This window comes from Microcebus murinus, chromosome 18 (assembly GCF_040939455.1).
Source record: "Microcebus murinus isolate Inina chromosome 18, M.murinus_Inina_mat1.0, whole genome shotgun sequence".
In the NCBI taxonomy this organism is placed as follows: Eukaryota; Metazoa; Chordata; class Mammalia; order Primates; family Cheirogaleidae; genus Microcebus; species Microcebus murinus.
In genome coordinates, this window is record NC_134121.1 from 45,731,914 (window position 1) to 45,759,812 (window position 27,899).

A 27,899-nucleotide genomic window follows, 5' to 3' on the forward strand; every position below is an offset into this window, starting at 1 on the left:
TTACTGCTCTGGCCTCATCTTTCTCAACGTCTTGCAGGGTCTTCCACATTAGCTAGATGGCCTTCCTCTCTGGGTTGTCAAAGTCCTCATCATCAATCAGCTTTCTCATCAATCAGGTAGTGGGGTTCTGTCTGCTTTTTTCTTGACCAGTAGTGGATAGGGTAAGTGTTCTCATTCTCTGTAGCCATTTGCCACCAAGGCCATAAAGAGATTAAAGCAACTGCCATATTGGAGTTCATTATTGGAAGTCCTCAGGAGTTTACACACTTATATACAAAGTAAGCTGGCCAGCTCATGTGAGTCTTAACTCCTGTATAATAGTTTATTTGTTGTTGTTTTTTTAAGAGACGGGGTCTCACTCTGTTGCCTAGGTTGGAGTGCAATGGCACAATCATAGCTCACTATAACCTCCAACTCTTGGGCTCAAGCAATCCTCCAGCCTCAGCCTCATGAATAACTGGGGCTACAAGCATGCACCACCATGTCCAGTTAATTTATTTTTAGTTTTGTTTTTTATAGAGAGAGGGTCTTGCTATGTTGGCTAGGCTGGTCTTGGACTCCTGGCCTCAAGCGACCCTGCCACCTTGGCCTCCCAAAGCACTGGGATTACAGTCATGAGCCACCACACCCAGCTGTGTAATGGACTTTAATGCAGAATTGAAAAATTATTCTCAAATAAGGATATTCTATACCTCAGGTCATTTGTAGTCTCAAAGATTTGTCAGTATATATTAAAACAATTCTTTAAGTTTATCATTACTTGGATAATTTCTAGTTCAGACATTTTAATGAGTAATAAAAACTACAGTACTTCCTATGACATGTCCTTACTAAAAATATTCCCTTGTGATTATATTCAAGTTGATTGAGGAACATTGTATAAAACAATTGGCTCGGCCGGGCGCAGTGGCTCACACCTGTAATCCTAGAACTCTGGGAGGCTGAGGCGGGTGGATTGCTCGAGGTCAGGAGTTCGAAACCAGCCTGAGCAAGAGCGAGACCCTGTCTCTACTATAAATAGAAAGAAATTAATTGGCCAACTAATATATATAGAAAAAATTAGCCGGTGGTGCATACCTGTAGTCCCAGCTACTCAGGAGGCTGAGGCAGGAGGATTGCTTGAGCCCAGGAGTTTGAGGTTGCTGTGAGCTAGGCTGACGCCATGGCACTCACTCTAGCCTGGGCAACAAAGTGAGACTCTGTCTCAAAAAAAAACAAAACAAACAAAAAAAAAACAATTGGCTTTACTGCTTCAAAAATGTCAGTGCCATAAAAGATTTTTAAAAGATGGGGAATAGTTCTAAACTGAAGGAGACTAAAGAATGATGAAACTTAAATGCAATATTTAATGTTTGATTAGATTCTGGATTTTTTTTAAATGCCATGACATGATCAAGACAATTGGGAATATTTGTGTATGGACTATATAGTAAACAATTATATTAACATTAAATTTCATTTTGGGTGACAATAGTATCACGGTTATGTAGGAAAATGCCTTGGTTCTTAGGGGCTGCACACTGAAGTATTTAGTGGTGAAGGGTCATTATGTCTGCAACTTTCTCTCAAATGGTTTGCCCAGAAAATGGATTGCCACATAGAAAGCCAATGTGGCAAAGTGTTAACAATTGTTGAATCCAGATGAAAGGTATGTAAGATGTTCATTATACTATTATTTCAAGTTTTTGTAGATTTGAAAATTTTCAGAATAAAAATTTGGAGCCAGGAAAGGAATAACAAAAACTTTGTGTCAAAGTTCAGATTGGTATATATGTAAAATGTTAGGTTACTGTTCTGGGTCCTTTCTTTTTATATGAAGATCAGAGGCTTCCATTGGACCCAAAGGAATAATATTAATCACCTATAATTAGTCCTTTATACATGTGAAAGATGTATCAGGCCAACTTATTGGATGCTGTTTTAATCTAAAAGTCTATATATCATACTCCCAATTCACAGCTTTATATGTATCCATGAAACACACTTCTGTTTTCATGGTCCTAATGTGAGCCTGATAAAGTCATCCTTTTGGAGGGTGCAGAGAATACCTCAACCAACTCAAGGTAGGAGAGCATTATTTTTTTCTGGCAGCCTCCACAAGTTACCAACTGTAGCAGTTAACATGTATTGAGCATTCACTGGGTGACAGGCACTTTTCAGGTATTGATTCATTTGATTCTCACAGCTTATGAGAGGTAGATACCATCATAATGAGGAGGCTAAGGAATAGATATTAAGCAATTTTTCCAAGTTCACATTATTAGCAGAGCTGGTATTTGAGCCTAGTCTGGCTATGGAATCTGTATTCTTTTTTTTTTTTCTTTCTTTCTTTTTTTGAGACAGAATCTCACTCTATTGCCCAGGCTACAGTGCCCTGGCATCAGCCTAGCTCACAGCAACCTCAAACTGCTGGGCTCAAATACTCCTTCTGCCCTAGCCTCCCAAGTAGCTGGGACTACAGGCATGCGCCACCATGCCTGGCTAATTTTTTTTGTATATATTTTTAGTTGACCAATTAATTTCTTTCTATTTTCAGTAGAGACGGGGTCTTGCTCTTGCTCAGGCTGGTCTCAAATTCCTGAGCTCAAACGATCTGCCCACCTCGGCCTTAGATCTGTATTGTTAAGCACCATGCTATACAGCTTAAGGGTAACCTTGAGAATTTACTCCAGTTACAGAGACTTTTTAGCTTCTTGAAACTGCCCCAGTAAACCACAACAATAAGCTAAACAATTATCTTGGTTATCTTCTTTGCCCAAATTTATATTTTGACCAAATCAAGCCTACCAGAAAGGAAAGAATAGAACAACGTACACCCATGAAACCTTCATATGGATTCAATAGTTAACATACATACTTTTCTTTCTTTCTTTCAAATATTAAACCAACACTGCATATTCTAAGGATAAACACCACTTCATCACAATATATTATCTTTGTATATATTGAATTTGATTTGCTAAAATTTTGTTTGGAATATTTGCCTATATGTTCATGAGGGATATTGGTCTATAGTTTTTTCTTATATGTCTAATTTTGATAAGGTAAAAGCTGACCTTATAAATGAATGGGAAATATTCACTTCTCTTCAATTTTCTGGAAGAGTTTGTATAGAATTGGTATTATTCAATTTATTTAATAGTGATACTTAAGTTACATATTGATACTTTAGTAAACTTTAGTAATTTATGTCTTTAAAGGAATTTGTCCATTTCATCTTGAGTTGAATTTATTGGTATAAAGTATTTTATAATAATTCCTTATTATCATTTTAATATCTATAAAGTCTATAGTGATGTTATCCCTTTCATTCCTGATATTAACAATTTGTGTCTTCTCTCTTCTTGATCATTCTAGAGGTTTATCAATTTTATTGATCTTCTCTAAGAACCATCTTTTTGTTCCACTGATTTCTTTAATTTTTTTTTTTTTTTTTTGAGACAGGGTCTCACTCTGTTGCTCAGGCTAGAGTGCAGTGGCATCATCATAGCTCACAGCAATCTCAAATTACTGGGCTCCAGCAATCCTCCTGCTTCAGCCTCCCAAGTAGGTGGAACTACAGGCATGCGCCACCACACCTTGCTAATTTTAAACTTTTTTGGAGAGACGGAGTCTCACTATGATGAGCAGGCTGGTGTCAAACTCCTGGGCTCAAGTGATCCTCTCACCGCCTCAGCTTCCCAAAGTGCTGGGATTACAGGCATGAGCCACTGCACCCAGCCTGATTCCATTTTTTTTGTTTTTCATTTTATTTCACTTATTTTACTTTGATCTTTATTTCCTTTCTTCTCCTTATTCTGGGATTAATTTGCTCTTCCTTTTTTTTGATTTGTTAAGGTAGAAGCTGAAGAAACTGAGTACTGCTTTAGCATCATCCTACATGTTGACCTGTTGTGTTTTCAGTTTCAGTCAGTTCAAAATGGTTTTTAATTTCCGTTTTGATTTCTTTGATCCATGGGGTTGTGTAGAAATGTGTTGTTTAGGCCAGGCATGGTGTCTTATGCCTGTAATCCTAGTACTTTGGGAGGCCGAGGAGAGAGAATCACTTGAGGCCAGGAATTCAAGACCAGCCTGAGCAACACAGCGAGACTCCATGCCTATCAAAAGTAGAAAAAATATCTGGGTGTGATGGCATGTGCCTGCGGTCCTAGCTACTTGGGAGGCTGAGGCTGGAGGACTGCTTCAGCCCAGGAGTTTGAGGTTAAATTGAGCTATGATGATGCCACTGCACTCTAGCCAATAGAGCTAGACCAAGAAAGAAGGAAGGAAGGAAGGAAGGAAGGAAGGAAGGAAGGAAGGAAGGAAGGAAGGAAGGAAGGAAGGAAGGAAGGAAGGAAGGAAGGAAGGAAGGAAGGAAGGAAGGAAGGAAGGAAAGAGAGAGAGAGAGAGAGAAAGAAAGAAAGAAAGAAAGAAAGAAAGAAAGAAAGAAAGAAAGAAAGAAAGAAAGAAAGAAAGAAAGAAAGAAAGAAAGAAAGAAAGAAAGAGAAAAGAAAGAAAGAAAGAAAGAAAGAAAGAAAGAAAGAAAGAAAGAAAGAAAGAAAGAAAGAAAGAAAGAAAGAAAGAAAAAGAAAGGTGTTGTTTACTTTCCAATATTTAGGAATTTTTCAGATCTTTCTGTTGATTTCTAATTTAATTCCATTATAGTCAGAGAAGAGAGAACCTACATTGAATGACTTGAATCCTTTTAAATATATTGAAATTAGTTTTATGGCACAGAATGTAACTTGTGGCCCAATTCACAAAAATGCCGTGCTCATTTTTGTTGTTGTTTTATTTTGTTTCTTCTTATGTTTCATTTTAGGTAGTTTCTATTGCAATGCCTTCATGTTCACTGATCTTTTCTTCTGAAGACTGCCATTAATTGCATACTGTGTATTTTTCATCTAGACATTGTAGTTTTTAATACCTAGTTCAATCTAGGTCTGTTTTATATCTTCCATGCCTCTACTTAACATTTTTAGTCTTTAAGTTTTTGAAATAACTGTTTTAATGTCCTTGTCTGGTCATTTTAACATCCGTGTAGGTTCTGAGTTGGTTTTGATTGATTGCTTTTTTCCTTCAATATGGTCATATTTTCTTGCTTCTTTGCATGCTTAGTGATTTTGTGTTTGTTCTAGACATTGTGAATTTGAGTTTGTTGAGAGTACCCATTGCCCCATGAATCATGAGGTTTTCCAGTCTAGCTTGTCATAATAGGCACTATTCCTAACCCTGTGCAATATCTGATTATTCTTCTGTCTAATCCTTTTGGGTGGTTCTTTTCCTAGCCCCAAGTAGTGTCCTCACACACATGCCCCAATCAGTACTTTGCTGAATACTAAGGAAATCCCTCTGCCTATCCCAGAATTCTTTCTATTTGCCTCTTTTCTCTCTAGTACTCTGCAAGGTGTGAATTCTAGCCACCTTGGTTTTCCCAGACTCTCAGCTCCATTTCCTTAATCAAAGAGTCCATCAGTCTATCCCTGAGTTTCCTCTGCCTGCACCAAGCCCTGGAAACTCTCTCTAATCAGTAAGCTAGGGCAGTCACAGGTCACACTCCATTTATTTCCCATCTCACAGAGATCACTGTCCTTCATTGCCTGATGTCTAATGTCTTGAAAACTGTTGTTTCATATATTTTATCCAGCATTTTTGTTGTTTCAGGCACAAGGTTCAATGTCCCTGTTACGCCGTCTTGACCAGAAGCCAATACTATTCTTTAAATCTGTTTTGTTTTGATCCAGATACAATCAAAGATGAGGCATTGCATGTCATGTATTTGTTTCCTTTTGTCTAAAATATTTCTCTACTTTTTCTTGGTCTTTTATGACATTGGCGCTTGTGAAAAGTCTAAGACAGTTGTTTTATAAATTCTCCCACGATCTGGATTTGTCTCTTTCCTCATGATTAGATTCAGGTTGAACATTTTTGGGAAGAATACTGCATAGGTGATGTATCCTTCCTACCTCATGACTTCAGGTGGCCCATAATGCTAAGTTTAATCACTTGATTAAGGTGTTATCTTCCAGATCTCTCCATTGTAAAGTTATATTTTCCCTTGGTAATTAATAAATAATCTCTGGGGTGATACTTTGAGATCAGTGAAGATCCTGCTCTCAAACATCTTTTCACCCAGCTGTGTATCCATGGTGATCCTTATCTGAATCACTTATTATGTTGTTGGTTACAAAATGACACTTTTCTAATTCTATCATTCTTCTGTATTTAATAGCTGGCATTATTCTGTAAAGAATGACCTCTCCCTTTTCTTTTAGAGTATCATTGTGAATTTATGGATTCTTCTTTACAGTAATTATGTGGTACCTTATTATCATCATTATTCTTTTGAATGCTCAAATTATCTAGATTTGGCCAATGCAATCTCCATTATTGTTTAACCTCATAATATGGATTAAACTAAGCTGTTATTTATGCCCAGAGCAATTTCTAATATTTACCACTCCCAATAGCAATTGAGAAAGGGACTTCAGAAGTTGGGGGCTTTTTCAGACTCTCTTAGAGGTCGGTCTTCTTCCTGTGTACTCTCAACCCAAATTGAGACTTTTGAGTTGGGAGAAGATAACTTCTGAATTAAACTACAAATCAATATCACCCAATTTTAATCCCTTTTATTTTTTTTATTTTTTTAAGAGACAAGTTCTTAGCCGGGCGCGGTGGCTCACGCCTGTAATCCTAGCACTCTGGGAGGCTGAGGCGGGCGGATTGCTCGAGGTCAGGAGTTCGAAACCAGCCTGAGCAAGAGCGAGACCCGGTCTCTACTATAAATAGAAAGAAATTAATTGGCCAACTAATGTATATATATATAAAATTAGCCGGGCATGGTGGTGCATGCCTGTAGTCCCAGCTACTCGGGAGGCTGAGGCAGCAGGATTGCTTGAGCCCAGGAGTTTGAGGTTGCTGTGAGCTAGGCTGACGCCATGGCACTCACTCTAGCCTGGGCAACAAGCGAGACTCTGTCTCAAAAAAAAAAAAAAAAAAAAAAAAAAAAAAGAGACAAGTTCTTGCTATGTTGCCCAGGCTGGTCTTGAACTCCTAGCCTCAAATGGTCCTCCTTCCTCAGCCTCCCATGGGGCTAGAATTACAGGTGTAATCTACCACTCCTGGCAACTCTAATCTCTATCATCTTTTTTCTAGGCATACCATACCCACGGCCATGCTCACCAACCTCTGTCCTCCTTCCTATTGGCCATCTGGTTCCTACTCAACAACTGACTAGGCCATATGCCTCAAAAACTCCTTTTTGCCTACACCTGTGGTAGCCTTGGCCTGCCTCTTCTATCAACTGAAGTAAACCCTTTACATTAATTTAATTCTCTATGTTTCCATTTATAGGATCTTACCTAGCCGTCTTGCCTGCTGCCTCTGCCAATTTAAAAATAATATTGAGGCTGTCTGCAAGACAGTGAAGCTACATTGTGAGAATTCATGTCTGACAAACACCACAGATTGTCGTGAGTCTAAATTGCCTGATGATAATTCTTTAAATTTTTATTTATTTGCTTTTTAATTTTTAATTGATAGTTTTTAAGCTAATGATGCAACTGCTTTATTTTTATTCATTCGTTCAGAGTTAAACTCCCTAAATTTCTGAACTACTCCCTTGCTGAAAGACAAGTTCTCAGTTATTATTACATAACTTACTAATGTAACTGTTCCACATCCATAAAGGACCAGGAGGAACGAATGGAAGGGGAAGGGCATAACATTATAGGCCACACACTGTGTACTGTGCTCTTTGCTTGGTGTTTTGCCCCCTGGCGATAACTTGTCCATACAGCACATCACAGTTTGTAAACTGGTTTTATATGCATTAGATCTCAAGTGCCCTCTGCCTTATAGGACAGGTGTAGATCTGGTTTTGGTTTGTTTGTTATTATAATTTTATAAAAGAGTAAAAGTGACACTGTTTTATTTGGAGCCTGAGAGTTTCTGGTCCATAGCCAGAAAATGCTACCTGGCTCTTCTAATGGAATGGAGGGCTTTTCCATTCTTCAGCCTGTCCAACTCTGAACTTATTCTGAATCTTAAGCTTTTCTAGCCACAGAGCAAACACTCGGGTGTTTTTAAGTGTTCTTCTATATACTAGGTTTATTAGAGCTAACTTTATGACTTCCAAAATGCAACTGCTTTCATGTCCAGACAACTTGAATACGGGTCTCTACCAGTGACACAGGGCAGATAATCAATAAGAACTCTTTACTGCTTATATAAACACAGTGTCACTCAGTTTCCAAAAGAGTTCTTCACCAATGCTATTATATTATTCCCTTCTGCCCCAGAGGTGGGCAGACCAAACATTTTTAATCTTGTTTTACAGATGAGGGGAAACAAGATCAGAGGCGTAAAGTGCTGTAGTCTATTGCCAGGTCTTCTGTCCCCAGTTCTGGGTTCTCCACAAGCCCATGATCCTCCTTTCTCATAGTGCTTACCTACTCCTCGGACCCTCACCACCACCATAGAAACTTTTAATTCTGGAAAAGAAACCCACCTACACCACCATGGTACACGTGCCTTGCACGCAGTTAGAAGCTTTGGATGGTTCCCCAAGTAAAGCTGGAAATTACAGAAATGAAATGAAAGCAAAGTAGGCATCTGATAAAAGTTGCTTTTTCCCTTCTGCCTCAAGTAATTACCTCAAATAATGTTTATCCAGAAATTTCTGTCATTCCTTAGATTTACTAAACATTCCACATAGCTATGTAATCTGTCAAATTAAAAATCTCTTACCCCTCCAGCAATAAGGAGTCTGCAGACTTTTCTCAAGAAAAAAATAAATAAAAATAAAAATCTCTTAACATCCACCCCAGATTCCTGCCCAAATTTAAGGAAAGAACCATGATGGACCTAGTGGTTTTTTGTGTGGAGAGCCTCCTATTATGGGTGCTAGTGTATATTGCAGCAGGGGCCAAGCAGAGGAATGGGGGGGGGAGAAAAAGCGTCCAGAGGAGGACCCCTTAGCAGTGGGCGTGTGACCTCTGCTCTTGCTCCCCTCACAGGACTGTCTTTGTCCTGTTCTTCTGAGATGGCAGGGAGAACGCAAGCATGCCCCTCTGCCTGTGAGGCAGGACAGCATGGGCTACGGGAGCGTGAGAATGCAGATCTGCAGAGAGGCTGGCTCATGAGGAGCACTTGGCTTCCGCCATGGGCTTTTACTGAGCGCTGGTCTGTTGGGGACCAATGGAATAATCCTAAATAGAGTTGCTATATTTCACATTATGAGATGTTCTCAGCAGGTAGCCACTTTTTCAAAAGATGTCTTTGTCTCCTTTTGTTGTTGCCATTTCATAGGTTTAAGTTTGGGTCAGTTTTTCTCCTCTCTAAATGGCACTCACCTGTTTGGTGTCTGATCATTTATTTGAGTGGGATATATGGTTGTGGACTGACAAAAAGCTATTCCATCAGTCCTCCATTATCAAAAACAGTCTCTTCTCTTTTGACAGTTGAAGAAGCATCTCTAGGGAATGTAGGAGGATCTACCCTCATGAAGGTATTACAAGCCCGGAAGAAGCACACCAGCACTGAGCTGACTATTGAGCCAGAGACACCCGCAGATAAAAATGGCATCAGCTTGTCAGGCTTCATGAATGAGCCGCTGGACTTCAATGATGAAAGCGATGTTATTAGTGCACTAAATTACATATTGCCTTACTTCTCAGAGGGAAATCTAGAAGATGTAGAATCAACGTTATTACCGTTCATTAAACTACTTTTTTCAAATGTACAAGATGGAGACAAGCCCCGGAGTTATCTGAAAAACAATACAAAGACCACCTCTCTTGAACCTGCATTCCACAATTCAACTTACACAAATAAACTGAGGAAACTCTATTTTCTAGAAAATTTGTTAGATGCAGAAATTCAAGACAAAATTGATGAGGTTAAAAAGAAAGAAAAAACTGCCATGCTTATGCAGTCTAGCCTTTTTGGTCCCAAATTTAAACGCCAAATCTTTCCAAAAAAATTGGAAACTCTTCAACCACAGGAAAACAGCCTGGCACAGATTGAGGGTATAAGGAAAAAGAGGCAGAGGATGAAGATAGTCCTGAAGGGGCCCAAGGACATAAGGAAAAAGGTCTTAGAAGAGGAGAGAATCAGGAGGAAACAGAGTGCCTGGCCCATTGCAAAGAAAATTGCCGAAGCGAGAAGGCTTGGGAGACCAGTGCCCAGTGAACTGGAACAGCTTCACGCGGTACAGAGGCCCAGGAAGTTTGTGGAAAGCTCCTTCCACACCACGCCTTCGTTCACACAGGAGCATAAGACAGCTGTCTCTTCTTTACAGAAACAGGACTCAGTGGGTGTGTCTTCTGCTCCCACCACTGCGAAACCCCCACCTGAGGTTAAAAACAAATCAGAAGACTTGACCGACACCATTTTTGTTTTAGAAGATGCAAATGCTAGAGTTAAAAGTATGGAAGCTGGTCAGCCAATCGTACATTCCAGAAAAAAATACCACTTTCATAAAACTCATTCCCATGTGGGCCATAGAACACCCAAGGCCAAAGTAAGTCAAGAGGTCAAAAAGGAAAGTTTGCTCAAAAGATTGATATGGAGGCAAAACAGGCCTCCATTCTCTCCAGTAAGGAGCCTCATAAATTCCCCTTCACGTGAAGCTTTTTCATCTTCAGGAGATCCGAGTCCTCAAGAGAATCCTTTACCTGAATTACTTGCTCTTTCACAACCTTCTATGGAAAACATTAGTACATCCGCTGACGGAAATACTTTTAAAGACATTTCTGTAGAAAACGTTGCTGTGCCCCAAGTAACCTTACCTGAAAGCACAACCTACAAGAATCCTTCTGCTGCAGAGTCCACTGGGGCTGCATTCAACATAATACCAGCGGTTAAAGAAGCCAATGAAACCCAATGGGAATACCACAACACGGGCACTGACTCAACCCCCATGCCCAAAAGCTTGACTTATCCACTGCTCTCATCCCCAGGTGATCAGTTTGAAATTCAGCTAAACCAGCAGCTACAATCCCTCATCCCCAACAACGACGTGCGAAGGCTCATTGCTCACGTCATCCGGACTTTGAAAATGGACTGTTCTGAGAGCCATGTGCAGTTGGCCTGTGCAAAGCTCATCTCTAGAACAGGCCTCCTGATGAAGCTTCTCAGTGAGCAGCAAGAAGTAAAAGTATCCAAGGCAGAATGGGACACGGATCAATGGAAAACAGAGAACTATATCAACGAGAGCACAGAAGCCCAGAGCGAACAAAAAGAGCAGGAGTCCAGTGAGGTGAGTACAACTGCAGAAACAGGATGGACTTTTCCATCATTGAGGATAGGCCATGAAAACACCCATGCAGCAAGACCCAGGTAGACAAGTCCATATTTTGTCTGGGCCATGAGAGTGATCTCCCACTTTGTTCATTTAGGGAATGAAGTAGACCTAACACTCAAGATAAAGAAATTGTAGAACAAAATGCTTAATAACAAGATTATGTAAGACATTAGATTTGGTATGTTCTTTAAGAACCTCTAAGCTACTTACCTGGAAGAATGGGGGTTTGAATAGTTAGCTTTCATCCTTTCCATCTCTTTGTTTTGTTCTGAATTGTTTTTTCTTTTTCTTTTTTTTTTTTTTTTCCAGCTCACTAAAGAAGTTCCAGGATATGGCTATAACAACAAACTAATCTTGGCAATATCTGTTACTGTAGTAGTGATGATTTTGATTATAATTTTCTGTCTCATTGAGGTAAGGATAACAATTAATTCAGGTTTCCAGAATGCATCCTTTATAATAGATTCAGAGCCCATGAATTAAAAATCAAATCTACTTTCCTACCTACTATTACTTGACATTCCTCTTTAGTCACTAAGACTGAGGTATGCTTTATCTTTTATTGCAAAGTATATACCAAGGATTTTTAAAGTAACCCCACTCCCAGGAGATCTCTGTGGATTGAAACCAAGTTAACAAACCATGACACTATTTTGAGAAGTTAGGTTTAAGAAAGTGAAAGTTGATATGATAGCAAAAATTTCCAACCCAAAACTATGTCAACAATTTGATGTACTCACCAATGACTCTCATTCTACCACTGATTTCTTTCTTTGTTGCCGAAATGATGAGAGATGTATTATCTCCACCCTCATGGAGCTGTCATCACCCTGGGTAGAAAGGACACAGTCAAAAATAGAAGTGTCATCTTGTAGATTCATTAGATTCAGGTAGCATCCTCCTCCAGTGTGTAAGGCATTGTCTAAATAGGTCCAGTTAAATCCTGCATCCAGCTACTCTGAGGTGTGTCATATTAACAGTGGCTCCTTCCTGGAGCTTGCCTCTGTATGCCTTTTGTTCAATTTCATAATGGTCTATTACTTTTCACAACAGGTAGGTGCTAGCATATTAAAAGAGTGGTTTAATAAGCTGACAATCATGACTCAACCAACCTAATTTACCTTACTTAATTTACCTTTTCTACTGCCGTGGCAGCCCTCCATTCCAGCCAAAGCAGCCCCACACCATACCCCAGTCACACCATTCCCATCCCTGCTTTCGTCTGTGCCTCTGCCCATCTAAAATTCTCTTATTTCACTCTGCCCGTGGAAATCCTGTGAATCTGTCAAAAGCCAACTCAAGTTCATCTTTCTTCACGATGCCTTCCCTGAATATTCTGGCCCTCCTGGGCCCACTCCCTCTGTGTGATTTGTCACCATTTCTTAGAGGACATGGTGAAGCATTTCCCCTTCCCTGAAAACTTAAAACTGTGGCAAACAATTTTTTTAAAGACGGCTACCCGAGACAGAAACCCCTGGGTCAGCACATGAAACAGAGCAGAGCTGTAAGGACCAATGGCTCCCTGCTCCATGAGACAGGAACAGAACCTGGTGGAATGTACAGGTTGAGGGGCCCTTATCTGGATGCTCAGGCCCAGAAATGTTTTTCAAATTTTCCAGATATTTCAAATTTTGAAATATTTGCATTATACTTACCAGCTGAGCATCCCTAATCTGAAAATCTGAAATACAAAATGCTCCAGTGAGCATTTCCTGGGAGTGTCATGTTGGTGCTCAAAAATTTCAGACCTTGGAGCATTTTGGATTTCAGATTTTCAGATTAGGGATACTCAACCTGTATTAACTTACCTAAAGAAAAACATGTCTCTCTGCAGGAGGCTGATCAGTAGTAAAAGCATAGAAAAGGTGAAGAAGAGACCAGGGTGGGCAGTGTCCATCCTAACATCGCACGAGAGTACCCACAGCCTCAGGTGGCAGACGTGGGGTCAGGCCCACTGCTGAGACTGTGCCTAGGGGGAGATGGGCGCATCCGGCCACCTCAGCCCTTTCCGTTAAACTCTGGATTCAGCTGATTCCTTTTGTTCTAATTCCCTTTTCACTGAGTAGCTTTCTGAGTGCACTTGAGTGTGCCACGGAGGCCTCTGTCTACAGAGAGTTTGTCTTTGGAGCAGATGTATTTCTCATTGACAAGGCATAATCTGGAATTCTGATTTTGGTCAGTCTTGTGATAATGGTATGGTGAGACTGCTCCAAAAGGAAGAAGTGAATTCTCTCTTGAGGACAGAGTCTGATTTCAGAGCCCAGGAAGCAGGGACCAGCATGGGGTCAGTTTGTCAAGGCCTCAGGAAGACAGTCCCTGGCCATTACACAGACAGTACCCTCTGCATCATTTCCAGGTGGCATGTGGCCTTTTGCTTTTTTTTCTGAAATTCCTATAAACTCCTCTACTGCTTTTAGTTTCCATGTACAGTTTAACCTTATATTTGTATTTATATCTTTTCATTATTTCCTCACCCCACTTAGATGATAAGCTTTTTGAGGATAAGGTAGCATGCAGTGTTTTACCTTTAGTAGACAAGGCATTTACAGGAAGAGGGATGTGGCATTATGTTAATTCCACAGTGAAGAATAATGCAACCTAATATTTATTTGAATTAGCATGTGGAGTCTGGCAACAGACAATCCAAATGTTCCTAAGACTTTTGAAATGTCACCTTTTAATATGCTAATCAGTGGAACAAAATGAATAAATGGTAATAGAACAGCTCTGCCTAACTATTTGGGTGACAAATAATGGCAGACCCCTATTTCTCACGTTAAACATATTTCAGTACATGTAAAAAAAGAAAAGTATTAGAAAGAAAATAGAAGCAATATTTTTATAATCATGTGATGGAAAGGAGCTTTCTATGCCTGATAGTGCAGGCAGAAACCTTTGGTGGATTTGACCACCTGGTTTGTGAGACGACTGGCAAACTTATTCCTGAGGAAGGCCAAGCATGAGATGGAGAGTTTTCCACATACTGTCTGGTTTAATCCTCACGATTCTGTTAGGACGATACCATCATCCTCTTGTACAAATGGAGATCAACTTAAGGCCCCAGTAGCAAAGCCAAACACAGAGCCCAGGTTCCGCTGACTGCAAAGCCTGCATTCTTTATTACCACTGTTCCGTTCCGCCTCCTTAAAGACAAAAACACGGGGAAGTATTTGAAACATTGAAATACAATGAAGACCTTTGAAAGGATTCATATATTTAATATAAAAAGAGTGTTATAAATCAACAAGAAAAAGACAAACAATCCTGTGGAAAAGGGGACACGAAGGCTATGACGAGCAGGTGTGATTATAGTCTGAGTCATCCCATCAGCGGCCCTCACCCCACGGCTTACATGGTGTGGGGCTTGGGAAAGAGGCCTTCATCAAACCCATAGAATGAAGATACACTCTGATATTTTCTTCTAGTATTTTGATGACATTGTATTATTTAAATTTTTTAACCCATATGGAATTTGTTTTATTATTTGTTTTCTAGTATGGTTGAGGTAGAGGATCTTTTATTCTCCTACATGAAAACCCAATTGTTTTAAAATAATGTTTTTGAATGATTCATTCTTTCTTCACAGATTTAAAATATCATCTGTATCTGAAATCTATTCTCTTCCATTGATCCAGTTGTCTTTCTGTACCAGTACCAGTATCATACTACTTAATTCCATTGCTTTGTGACCTATTTTGAGTTAAATATTTGGTAGGGCAAGCTCCTTCTCTTTGGTCTTATTTTTTTCATACATTTCATAGCTATTCTTGCATATTTTGTCTACCAAACGTCAGCTAGCCAGTTTTTGTAAACACTAACATGGGATTGGAAGAGGATAACATTAAATTTGTAGACTAATTTGAGAACTGTCATCTTTACATCATTCTGGGAATATGGTGTACCTCATGGCGTGTATTCATTTCTTCCTAATGTCCTTCAGAAGAGTTTTCATGTTTGTATCACATAGATCTTACATCTCCTGTTAGGTAAAAGATCTTTGTATCTCTGTTACTAAATATTTTATACATTTCTATTGTGTTTGTAAATGGGATCTTTCTTCCATTTTCTAATTAGTTATTGGTGGTACATAGGAAAGCTATTGAGGTTTGTGTGCTGATATCTTGATTTTGTATAGAACTACCTTACTGAATTTTCATATACTTCCAATAAAAAGTTGATTCTCTTGGGCTTTTTAGGTTGTCTGTCATTTCATATGCAAACAAAGATACTTTTGTCTCTTCCTTTCCAATGCTTACAACCTGTTTGTTTTTCTTATTGCATTGATCAGGAAGGACCTCCTTGACAATGATGAATAGCAGCAATAATTACAGGCATCCTACTCTTGTTCTTGACTTTAAAACAATGCTGTTGTTTAGGTTTGTGGTAGATACTTTGATCAAGTCAAGGATGTTTCCTTATTTTTTTTTCCTACTTGTAAGAGTTTTTATCAGAAATTACTATCTAAAACAGTCAATAAAATGTATTAAGTGCCAGCGGCATACAAGACCCCAAGTTAGACACAGTTGGCCCTCTGCATTGTTGGGTTCCACATCTGCAAATTCAACCAACTAGTGGATCAAAGTATTTGAGTTAATAAAATAAAATAAAAAATAGAGTGTAATAACATAGCATTTACATTGTATTAGATATTATTAAGTAACGTAGAGATGATTTGAGGTATATAGGAGGATATACATAGGTTATGTACAAATACTGTACCATTTCATATAGGGACTTGAGCATCCTTGTATTTTGGTATTGGAGGGAGGATGGATCCTGGATCCAGTCCCCTGCAGATCCCAAGGAAAGAGTCAAAGAAACATTAAACAGGATGGAATTCCTATCTTCAGGCCAGGCGCAGTAGAGGTTCATGGCTGTAATGCTAGCGCTCTGGAAGACTGAGGGAGGAAGACTGCTTGAGGTCAGGAGTTCAAGACCAGCCTGAGCAAGTGCAAGACTCCATCCCTACTAAAAATAGAAAAATTAGCCAGGCATCGTGGCATGCACCTGTAGTCCCAGCAACTTGGAGGCTGAAGAAAGAGGATCACTGGAGGCCGGCAGTTTGAGGTTGCAGTGAGCTATGATTATGCCACTGTACTCTAACCACAGCAACAGAGTGAGATCCTTATCTATTAAAAAATAAAAAAATAAATAAAAATAAGTTACCCCACTGGGTATGTAAGACTTAAAAGGAATGAACAAAGATTTGGAGATAGTGGCCATTACGATGGATAATCATGATCGTTTTCTTCCAAAACAGATTTATTCTCACAGAAGAGCGTCACAGGGAGATTTAGAAGGATCCTCAGGGAGGTAAATATTGGTCTGGCAATTTTTAAATTAGAATTTTAGAACTAGAGGAGAACCTAGAATTCATCTATTTCAATCCCCTCATTTTACAGTGAGGAAACTGCCAGAGGCAGGACGAATACTTACTTACCCTAGTGCTTTGCCTGGCTCCAGCAAAATTAGCTCCCCAGCCAAAGCTGAGTTGGACAGGACTGGCAAGGACGCATCTGCTGTCACCAGTCCTTCAAGGGAAGGTGGGGGGGTTGTGGTTGTGTCTGTCCCTGCTGGTGGTGGGCATCAGGCCAGGCCCGGAGGCCTTTTCATAGGCTCTGGGGAAGAGATAGGGAAGGCCACATGATATGGGGGCAAGGGAGCCAGTCTCCTTCAAGACGGATGGAAGGTGGAAGATATGAATCCTCCCCCTAGAGTGGCAGGAAAACCTACCTTCTCATCCTACTGATTTTCAGGACCCCCCTCTCTATTCCTTTTACCTCAACCTCATAGAATTTTAACTAGGAGAGGCCTTAGACAATAGTTTGTCTCCTCCTTTTATAAGAATGAAATAGAGACAGAGAAAGGGAAATAATCTTGCCCTGTGGTCACACAGCTAGTGAGTGTCAGAAAGGGAGTAGTCCCATTCCAGCTGAGGGCTTCTCCCTTGATTATACTCTACTTGGGCTATGAGTTGCATTTTATATCACAAATCAATACACATATGCTGTGTAAATATAAGTAGTTTCTAAAACAATGCACTCTGATTTGTTTCCATTCTGTTCATATTCAAAAAGAATATTTTGTCCTTTAAGCTGATTTCACAGCTCACTCCTCAGTGACGGCCTGCAGTATAAAAATCTGTAAGACAGATGACTTTGCTAACTAGACCCAGGCATTTGCTTGATGTGACTCAACTTACAGGACAAAGCTTCTAGGAAAATAGAAGCACTTTATCCCTCACTCCCCAGCAAACGCTGCATGTGGGACTAAGGTGGAAAGGGACTGATGTAAAATGCTTCTGGAGAGAGTAAAATACTTCTGCCCTGTATGGTTGTACGCTTTGTTCCTGCACAAGAGCACTTGGCCAAGGTGGGTGAGTGGGACTGAAAATCCTGCCTATATTCAATGCCAAGCCACACACAAAGTCTCCCCAGTGACACTGTGGGGCCCTCTTGGACATACATGGAGAGCTTCTGGAATCCAGCACACATGGAATTATTTTCAGGATTCCAGGTCTGTAGTGATGTTGCTCACTGTGATTATGGACCAAGGTACATGTTTAGCCCTAATAAGACCAGAGATGTACATCGTGAGAGCCCTTGAAAATGGCAAGAATCACTAATTGTCTTGTGTGTGTGTTTCCCCCCAAGGGGCTTTTTCTGGTTCTGGCGGCCACTTTGGCTTAGGGATATGTACAGACCTCTCAATGCCACACGCCAGAAAAACATGGCAGAGCAGCTGCACGACAAGGAGTCTTCTGAAGAGGAGGAGATTTTCAACAAGGATGCTGGGTAAATGGCTGGGGACTATTTAGAATCATATCTAAAATGAGGAATAATGAAATGTGTAATTGCTCTTTCAAGAGTAAAAACCTTGGCATTGTCTTCCTATCCCAGGGAGCTCTCTGAAGTTGTAGTGACCACACCGGTGGAGTCGGCTACCGAAGCTGAGGAAAGTGAGAACCCGCCAGAGGATGAGGGGGATTGATAGTGACCCAGCCCGCCTCAGGCCTCCTGCAAATAAATTTTTTATATATTATATATGGCTTCTCAGCATTGCTTATTAGAGACTTATTGTTCTCTTACTAAAATATATCCATTGCCAATTCCACATATATGATAACAAATTAAAATGTAACTAGTTAAATATTTATCTGCAGGTAACAAAGCCCATAGGAAAGAAAAACAGGACTGAGGCCAGAATCCCTGGTGCTGGGCAACACTCCCACAAGGGCGGTGTTGACAGAGGACTCACAGGGCTTCTCCACTTCATTTCCCAGTCTAATCAGTCTCCAGGAACCTGAAAACATATCATCCTCAAGGGGGGAGGTTGATTTTTAAATCAAATACAGTTGTTCTGGGGCTCTTTCCCTTGGTTCATCAAGAACCAGTCATTTATGACATGCTTGGCCTCCTGCCCACAGGGGGTCGGTCCACCTTCTGGCCCCTCTCATAGGGTCAGTGGGGTTGTCAGAGTGTCTGGATCGCTGAGCCTCCCTGCACTGTAGGGCCGAGTCCTGTGTTTCATCCCAAGCCCTCAAACTCTTGTGTGAATATGTGTCCTGTCTTGGTAGGGAGTTCTCCACCCTTTAAAGCTAGAAAATTCACATTGGTTTTTTGTTTATTTTTTCCTTTTAAAAATCCCAACCCTTGGATAGCTAGCAGGGAGGTGCTGGGGGGATAAGGTGAAGAAGAAAGTATGAGAGCAGTAATTTCCCAAGACAGCCCTCCTGCGGCCTTTATCGCAGAAAACGTGTTGGAGGGGCTGCTTCTCCACTCACACGTTCTGCCCTGGCCACTCCTGACCCTCCTGCACCCCCAGCACCGCCCAGCACCAAATTTACGCTCTTCCTGCCTCACCCATGCAGATCCATGGCTGCCTTGTTCCAAGTGAATAACGCAAGTGCAACTCTGCAGAAGATGCAAGGGTTCCTCTGCTCCACCTTTAAAAAGTCATTAATAAATCATATTTAGTAAGTCGGTGAGAATTAAGCACATTAGTGAGTAAAAGAAAATCCTAATAAACAAGAAATGATCGTCTACCTAACGGAATGAATGCTGGCAGTTCCATGATAACAGATGAAGAACTGTGCACACCACAGAAGAACAGCACAGCAACCCCCAGAGGCTCCAGCCATCCAGCTGGGGAGCAGCCCAGCATGTTTGCTGGTGAGGGGTCTGGCAAAGTGAACGGCCCTCAGTTCCCCACCTGGCCGATCCATTCACCAGTGCTGGGCAAGAGACACACCTGTTGTCTTGATGCCTGCCCCAGTGACCTCCCAAAGTTCCTTACTAAGAATGAGAAACAAGTGTCCTTCTTTGTGTGTTGACTTCAGTGAGCCATCAAACATTTACTGAAGGCCCGGTGAGGTAGCTCATGCCTGTAATTCCAACTCTTTGAAAGGCTGAGGCAGGAGGATCACTTGAGGCCAGGAGTTAAAGACCAGCTTTGGCAACATAGTGAGACCCTGTCTCTACAAAAAATAGAAAAATTAGCTGGGCTGGTGGAATGTGCCTATAGTTCCAGCTACTGGGGAGGCTGAGGCAGGAGGATGTCTTGAGCCCAGGAGTTTGAGGTTGCACTGAGCTATGATGATGCCACTGCACTCTAGCCCATGCGACAGAGCAAGACCCTATCTTGACAGAAAACATTTACTGAATTTAAAGCAGAAGACCAAATAGTAATAATTGTAGGAAGCAGCAGCGGCAGCCACCATGTACAATTTGCTTACTTGGTGCCAAGCCCTAGGTTAGGCATTTTATAGCCTTATATCATTTAGCCCAACAATCCATGGAACCATCATCATTTGACAGATAAAGAAATGGCTCTAAGAACATAGGCCACATATCCAATACTATGAGTTAGTGTTTTAATCCAGGACTGTTAGACTCCCAAGCCTCTTAACCATTAGGCTTCTGTGCTGTAGGATATAGAGAGATAGAGAAGTAGAACCCATGATTGCCATCCAAGAGTCAATAACAATAATAACAATACTGATGGTGAGAGTGATGGCTGCTACTGTTACTGGGCACCAGCTATGGGCCACCTACAGTACCAAGCTCTTTAGTTACATGGTTAAGTCACAAGAATGGAAACTCCATATGCCAGCTCAAACTCTATAATGGGGTGGGGTGTTGATATTTTTAGTGAGTGCTAGACATAAACAGGAAGCTGACAATAAAGCAAGACTAGAAATCTTATACTTCTAGGCTTCCCAAGATCTGGACCAGGATTCCAGGCAGCTCTGGCTTCCTATTTTGGCATATTTACATTATTTCAAATTTGGTACACAATGTGAGGCTCAGATAGTTTTTATGTAACAGTATCTCAAACTTGTATAATGCTTATTAGTCTCCAATGCCGCCCTACCATATTTCTAAATTAAAACTACCAAGAGTGAGATTCTGCTTTGCCTAGCTTGTCCTAGATTGGGCAGAGTTTTGCCTGAGCCCAGCGTCTTCAACTGGCCAGCCTGTGGATAAGCTGCCTCTCCTTGAGCCAGGTACACATCCCTGGCTATAGCCTAGAAGGGGAAGGGGTGCCCAGGTCAGGTGGTATGAAACATGCCCGCCTCCATTTTTACTGGTGGGCAAGCCACAGCTCAGAAGGCCAGCTCCCAAGGGAGACCTGAGTGATAGAGGTGAACACAAAGCCAACAGCTACTAAATGAATGAAAATCCTCACTGATTGCAATGAAACCTCTCAGAGAAATGTGAGGTATTTTTTGAAAGATGATGAAATGAGGCAATGCATGATTACAGCAATAATAATATGGAGAAGAAAGGTAGCAGTTCAGAGGAGGGAAGGTTAGGTGACCGGGGGAGAGTCCATGAAGAAGATGGAACTTGCGCTGGAGGATCAACCTCTGGGAGGTTCACTCACTCGCACACTGGCGAGTTGTCAGAGGCCTCAGTTCCTCCCCACGGAGCCTGTGCACACGCTACTTGATGGAAGGTCCTCACAGCATGATGGCTGGTGTCCTCCACAGTGAGTGATCTAAGTGACAGAGCCAGCACCATGCAGAAGTTATCCTTTTCATGATCCAGCTTCAGAAGACACATAGCCTCATTTGCGACACAACATAGATAGAGGTCAGTCACTAAATGCAGCCCACATTCAAGAGGAGGGGATATAGTCTCCACCTTTTGAAGAAAGAGCTTGTGGACATATTTTAAAACTACCTACATATAAAAAAGCGAACTGTTTTTCTCTACTACTCTCATCCTTAGTACTTCACTTCTGACATCAAATTGGGGGAGGGGTGGTCCCCACACCAAGCAATTGTGGACATTGACTAGGTGTCATACAATCCAATTCTGACACTAACCAGAGTTAGCGTGAGACTCCACATGCTAAGGGTTCAGTCCTACAAAACTGCCCCCTCTTCAGATGTCAATCAAAAGTCCCAGATGTCACCTGTGCTCCTGACCAACTGGCTATAAATTGGAGGTTCCCACAACTCCAACCTCAGGTTCTATCATTTTCCAAAAAGGTTCAGAGAATCCAGGAAAACAGTTTATTTACTATTGCAGTGGCATAATCACAGCTCACTGCAATCTCAAACTCCTTACCTCAAGTGATCCTCCTGCCTTAGCCTCCCAAGAAACTGGGACTATAGGTACACACCACCACACCCAGTTAATTTTTCTATTTTATGTACAGACAAGGTCTCACTTTTGCTCAGGTTGGTCTCAAACTCCTAGCCTCAAGTGATCCACCCACCTGAGCCTCCCAAATAATTTCAATATATTTTCAATATAAAAATGACCAATTGGATATTTTACCTTCTCTTTTTTCACAAGAGTTTTTTTAAGAGTTTGAAACTGAGAGTATATTTTATATTTATAATACATCTCAATTCATTCTGGTCTATTATAAAAGTTTAATGGCTACATATGGCTGGAGGCTACCATATTGGACAATGCAGGTCTCAAACAGTGTTTTCAAACTTTAGTTTGCATCAGAATCATTGGAGGGCTGTTAAACACAGATTGCTGAGACCCATCCCCAGTTTCTCATTCAGTAGATTTTGGCAGGGTCCAAGAATGTACATTTCTAATAAGTTCCTACATGGTGATGATGCTGTTGATCTGAGCATAAATGGTGTGAGAACCACTTATTTAAAAGCTAGAGCAGTAAGAAAAAGCAGAGAAAAAAATAGGAGCCAGGGATATGCAAAAGCAAGTGGTTAAAAACTAAAAGGGCACAAAATAACAGTGAGACACCACTACACACCTACTAATTGAAAATACTGACAACACTGAATACTGATGAGGATATGGAACAAGAACCCTCATTGCTGGAATGCAAAATGGTACAGCTAGTTTGGAAGAGTTTTTCAGTTTCTTACGAAACTAAACATACTCGGCCGGGTGTGGTGGCTCACTCCTGGGAGGATCACTTAAGCTAAGGAGTTTGAGACTAGCCTGAGCAAGAGTGAGACCCCACCTCTACTAAAAACAGAAAAAATTAGCTGGATGTGGTGGCACATGCCTGTAGTTCCAGCTATTCTAGAGGCTGAGGCAGGAGGATAGCCTGCCCCCAGGAGTGTGAGGTTGTTGTGAGCCATGGCACTCTAGCCCAGGCAACACAGAGAAACTCTGTCTCAAAAAAAAAAATAAAAATACCCTTACCATATGATCCAATAATTGAGCTCTTTGGTATTATAGCCAGATGAATAGTAAACTATGTTCAAAATAAAAACTTGTACATTAATGTTTATAGCAGCTTTATTCATAATTGCCAAAACTTAAAGACGTCCTTCAGTAGGCAAATAGATAAATAAACCGTGGTACATCCAGACAATGAGATATTATTCAGTACTAAAAAGAAATGAGCTATTAAGCCATGAAAAGATGTGGAGGAACTTTAAATTCATATTGTAAAGTGAAAGAAGCCAATCTGAAAATGCTACATATGATTCCAACTATATGACATTCTGAAAAGGACAAAACTATGGCTATGGAGATAGTAAAAAATCAGTGGTTGCCAGGAGTTAGGAGGAGAGAGGGATGAACAGGTGGAACATAGAGATTTTTAGGGCAGTGAAACTATTCTGTATGATACTATAATGGGATACATGTAGTTATACATTTGTCTAAACTTATAGCAAGTACAACACCAAGAGTGAACCCTAATGTAAACTATGGACTTCGGTTGATAATGATGTATCAATGTAGGTTCATTGATTGTAGCAAATGTACCATTCTGGTGCAGGATGGTGAGATTGGGGGAGGCTGTCTGTGTGAAGGGGAAGGGGTACACATACAGGAACTCTTTGTACTTTCCTCTCAGTGTTGCTGTAAACCTAAAACTGCTCTAAAAAATAAAGTCTATTAAAAAAAAAAAAGCACTAGATCATCAAGCCAGAGCAGTGGGACCCATATCAGAAGTAAAGACCTTAAAACAGAAATAGAGCCTTACAACTAGGCAAACATCCTATACTCTATCCCTCAAAGCAGAAGCTATCAAGTAGTTTCTCTAGGTTTCAATTTTGTAGGTATACTGAGGAAGGACAGGCTGGAGAACACTATCAACAGCCAGCTCAGACTTGAGCAGTTTTAAAAGCTTTTGCAATCAAGCAACTACCTTTGGGCTCTGATAAAGATACTCAAATCTGGCCAGGTGTGGTGGCTCATGCCTGTAATCCTATCACTTTGGGAGCCTGAAGTGGGAGGATCGCTTGAGGCTAGGAGTTCAAAACCAGCTTGGGCAACATAGTGAGACCCTGTCTCTAAAAAAAAAAAAAAAAAAAAATTAGCCCAGTGCATCGATGCATGCCTGTAGCCCCAGGTACTCCAGAGGCTGAGGCAGGAGAATCACTTGAGCCCAGGAGTTTGAGGTTGTGGTAAGCTATGGTGACGCCACCACACTCTAGCTCTGGTGACAAAGCGAGACCTTGTCTCAAAAAAAAAAAAAAAAAAAAAAAAAAAGGTACTCTAATCTTAGTTTTTTGTTTTCCAAAAGAAGCTGTTTTCTGGTACACTGGTGTCAGAAGACCCTTCATATATAGTCTTGGGATACCCTAAATTCATGAGGAATTTAAAGGCCTAAAGCCAGTAAGGAGAAATTTATAAAGGACATCTTTTTTAAGGTATCTTTTTCTGGTAGCACTCTCCTATGAACAGTTCCTAACTTCTGGTTGCAATCAAACACTGAGAAATAGAAACTCAGTTTTGGAGGGCAATGAAACAGGGATATTTGGAATTTTTCATTTTACAATGAAAACCCTAGTTGAATGTCTACTTCATCAATTTAAATATCAAATATACTCCCATTAAAATCTCCTATCAACGGCTGTGCGCAGTGGCTCATGCCTATAATCCTTGCACTCTGGGAGGCCAACACTGGTAGATGGCTCAAGGTCAGGCATTCCAGATCAGCCTGAGCAAGAGCAAGACCCCGTCTCTACTAAAAATAGAAAGAAATTATCTGGACAACTAAAAAAAAATATCTATATATATATATATAGATAAAATTAGCTGGGCATGGTGGCACATGCCTGTAGTCCCAGCTACTCGGGAGGCTGAGGCAGGAGGATTGCTTGAGCCCAGGAGTTTGAGGTTGCTGTGAGCTAGGATGATGCCACAGCACACTAGCCCGGGCAACAGAGTGAGACTCTGTCTCAAAAAAAAAAAAAAAAATCTCCTATCAAGAGCTAAAGAAGTTAGGCCAGGTGCGGTGGCTCACACCTATAATCCTTGCACTCTGGGAGGCTGAGGCAGGAGGATCGCTCAAGGTCAGGGGTTCCAGACCAGCCTGAGCAAGAGCAAGACCCCGTCTCTACTAAAAAAAATAGAAAGAAATTAATTGGCCAACTAAAAATATATAGAAAAAATTAGCTGGGTATGGTGGCACATGCCTATAATCCCAGCTACTCAGGAGGCAGAGGCAGAAGGATTGCTTGAGCCCAGGAGTTTGAGGTTGCTGTGAGCTTGACTGATGCCACAGCACTCTAGCCAGGGCAACAGAGTAAGACTCTGTCTCCAAAAAAATAAAAAAAAAGAACTAAAGAAGTTAAACTTAGAAAAGGCTCAAAACATAAAAAGATGAGAAAGAACATTAAATCTCACTTTTGAAGGGATAGAAGAGTTACATACAAGAAATGTATACTAATATTATCTTTGACAAAAACCAATCAACTCAAATATCTGCCTCCCCTCCAAACAGAAACATTTACTCAGCAAAGGTAAATGCATAAATCTCCCAGGGTCTCATCCTGAGCTAGGCAGAAACCTAAAAGTTTCCTGGAGCACAGATTAAGAAAGAGTGACCTGGAACCCCATTCAGCCAGGAAGGGAAATGCAGAACATAAGCCTATTTTTTACAAAGGAAGAAGCTATAAAGATTATGCCAAAGAGCCAGAAAAAACACTAATTTTAATATCCAAAAAGGGAGAAATAGCTCCAAATAGCTTTAACAAGGAGTAAGTTAGGAAGTAAGGCTTCCAACAAGCTATTAGAAGTTGAGAATCCATATCTGGCAACCCAGTTAATTTCAGAAGGTATAATTAAAAGAACTTAGTCCCTAAAGTCAGAGAAACCTGTGAAGAATTGCATGGTTTGAATCATAGTAGGTTTGCAGCCCACCCAAGTCATTGGAACACTAGCCCATTAGAAAACTGGAAAAACAATTCATTTAATACAGTCGAGCTTATATATAACAATCCCGCAGTGATTTAATTATATACTGATTTAGAATTGTATGATTGCTTTTTATGGAGGATTAATTCAAAATTCTCTCTCCCTGGCATTTGGGTTAAATCCCTACATACACCTTCAATTTTAAAAAATAAATGCTTTATTTGAACTCGAAGCTTTATGTAAGAAAATAATGAAATCCTATTTATATTATCACTCAAAACATTTCTAGGGCACAGGTTTTTATTAAAAAATGAAACCCATAATGTATTTTTGTTACAAAAAGAATTGTTTAAGTATCTGTAAAAGTATAAAAAAGGCCTCACTAATGTATCTGAAGAGTACCACATTGTACATATTGTACATCGTCTTCCAGAGTTGCAAAAAAAAGAAAGAAAGAAAGAAAGAAAGAAGATAACCTGTAAATATATTTTGGAATGGAAAGTCTCCATTCTGCACTGTTTTTCAGATGGAATAAGTTTAAATTGTCCTCAGTTCTAGCAATGAATGTTCTTAAATATCTTTTTTAAAAAATTCAATTGTAAATTTAGATTCACTCAAATATCCCCAAAATAGCAAGGGAAAAAACCAAGTTTGTTACTTGAGGGCAACAACATTCTGAATTGGATCAAAGTTACCAAAATGTGATTAATCTTATTATACAAGAATATCTTTCATTGTTGATCTCATATAGAAACATTTAATAAATGGAGAAAGAAGGTCACTATTCCTCCCCAAAAAACTTTAAACTCAAATGAAGGCAGAGAAGACATAAAACAATTATCTCAGTACTTCTACCTCTTTCTCACTCTAATCTCAGGTTTGTATATATCTCTGTGTAATACTGTGAAATCAACTCCACTCAACCATCAAAAGGCATGTTCAAAATCAGATCTTCCAAAAGAGAATGCAAGAGCTGAGAGAACTGACCAAAATCTTTCCTTTGCTAAAGTATTCACTTGAGTTCAGTGAAATATTAAATTTTCCTATAATTTTCATTTCTAAAACAAGCCACAATAATACTTGACAAGACAGTATTATCTCAAAAAATGAGCTAAGAACTTCAATAGATATTTCCTCAAAGAAGATATACAAATGGCCAATTCTCCAACAAGCACATGAAAATATGCTCAATATCATTAGTCATTAGGGAAACGTAAACCAAAACCACAATGAGATACCATTTCACATCCTCTAGGATGCCTTTTCTTTAAAAAAAAAAAAAAAAACTAAACTAAAATAACAAGTATTTGTGAAAATTCGGAGAAATTGGAACCCTCATGAATTGCTGATGGGAATGTAAAATGGTGCAGCCACTGTGGGAAACAATTCGGAGTGCCTCAAAATATTAAGTAGAGTTAATTCCAGCAATTCCACTCTTAGGTGTATGCCCAAAAGAACTGGAAAAGAGGAATCAGATACGTGTATGCCAGTGTTCATAGCAGCATTATCCACAATACTGAGAAGGTGGAAACAACCCAAGTATCCAACAACAGATGAATGGATAAACAAAATGTGGTATATCCATACAATGGAATATTGTTCAGTCATAAAAAGGAAAGAAGTTCATGGGGAGAAAACAAAAAACCAAAAAAGAAAAGCAGTTCAGATACATGCTACAACATGGAGGAACCTCAATAACATTACGCTTAGTAAAATAATCTAGTCACAAAAGGATAAATATTATATGACTTCATTTATATGAGGTACCTAGAGTCACAGAGACAGAAAGTAGAATGGTAGTTGCCAGGCCCTGGGGGAAGGGGGAATTGAGAGTTATTGTTTATAGGGTACAGAGTTTCTGTTGCGATTAATGCAAATGTTCTGAAAATGGAGAGTGGTGATGCCTGCATATTGTCAATGTACTTATTGCCACTGCATCAAACACTTAAAAATGGTTAAACTAGAGGACCTTGGTGCTTTGAGATGGGAGTCTGCCAACCTCCTCATTTGCCAGTAAATTAATTTCTCTT

At 40.2% G+C, this 27,899-nt stretch overlaps 1 protein-coding gene across 1 annotated transcript in view; it reads left to right on the top strand.

Annotated features, from left to right (window-relative positions):
• LOC105883557 (uncharacterized) overlaps positions 1-18,277 on the top strand; it is a 51,751-nt gene extending 33,474 nt beyond the window's left edge. The window contains exons 8-14 of the mRNA XM_075993917.1: positions 7,333-7,451; positions 9,441-9,718; positions 9,983-11,239; positions 11,594-11,698; positions 16,545-16,597; positions 17,938-18,078; positions 18,184-18,277. Of these exons, the coding sequence (XP_075850032.1) occupies positions 7,333-7,451; positions 9,441-9,718; positions 9,983-11,239; positions 11,594-11,698; positions 16,545-16,597; positions 17,938-18,078; positions 18,184-18,274 (2,044 nt within the window). The 3' untranslated portion in view covers positions 18,275-18,277. The remainder of the gene's footprint in view (positions 1-7,332; positions 7,452-9,440; positions 9,719-9,982; positions 11,240-11,593; positions 11,699-16,544; positions 16,598-17,937; positions 18,079-18,183) is intronic.
• The last annotated feature ends 9,622 nt before the right edge of the window (positions 18,278-27,899 follow it).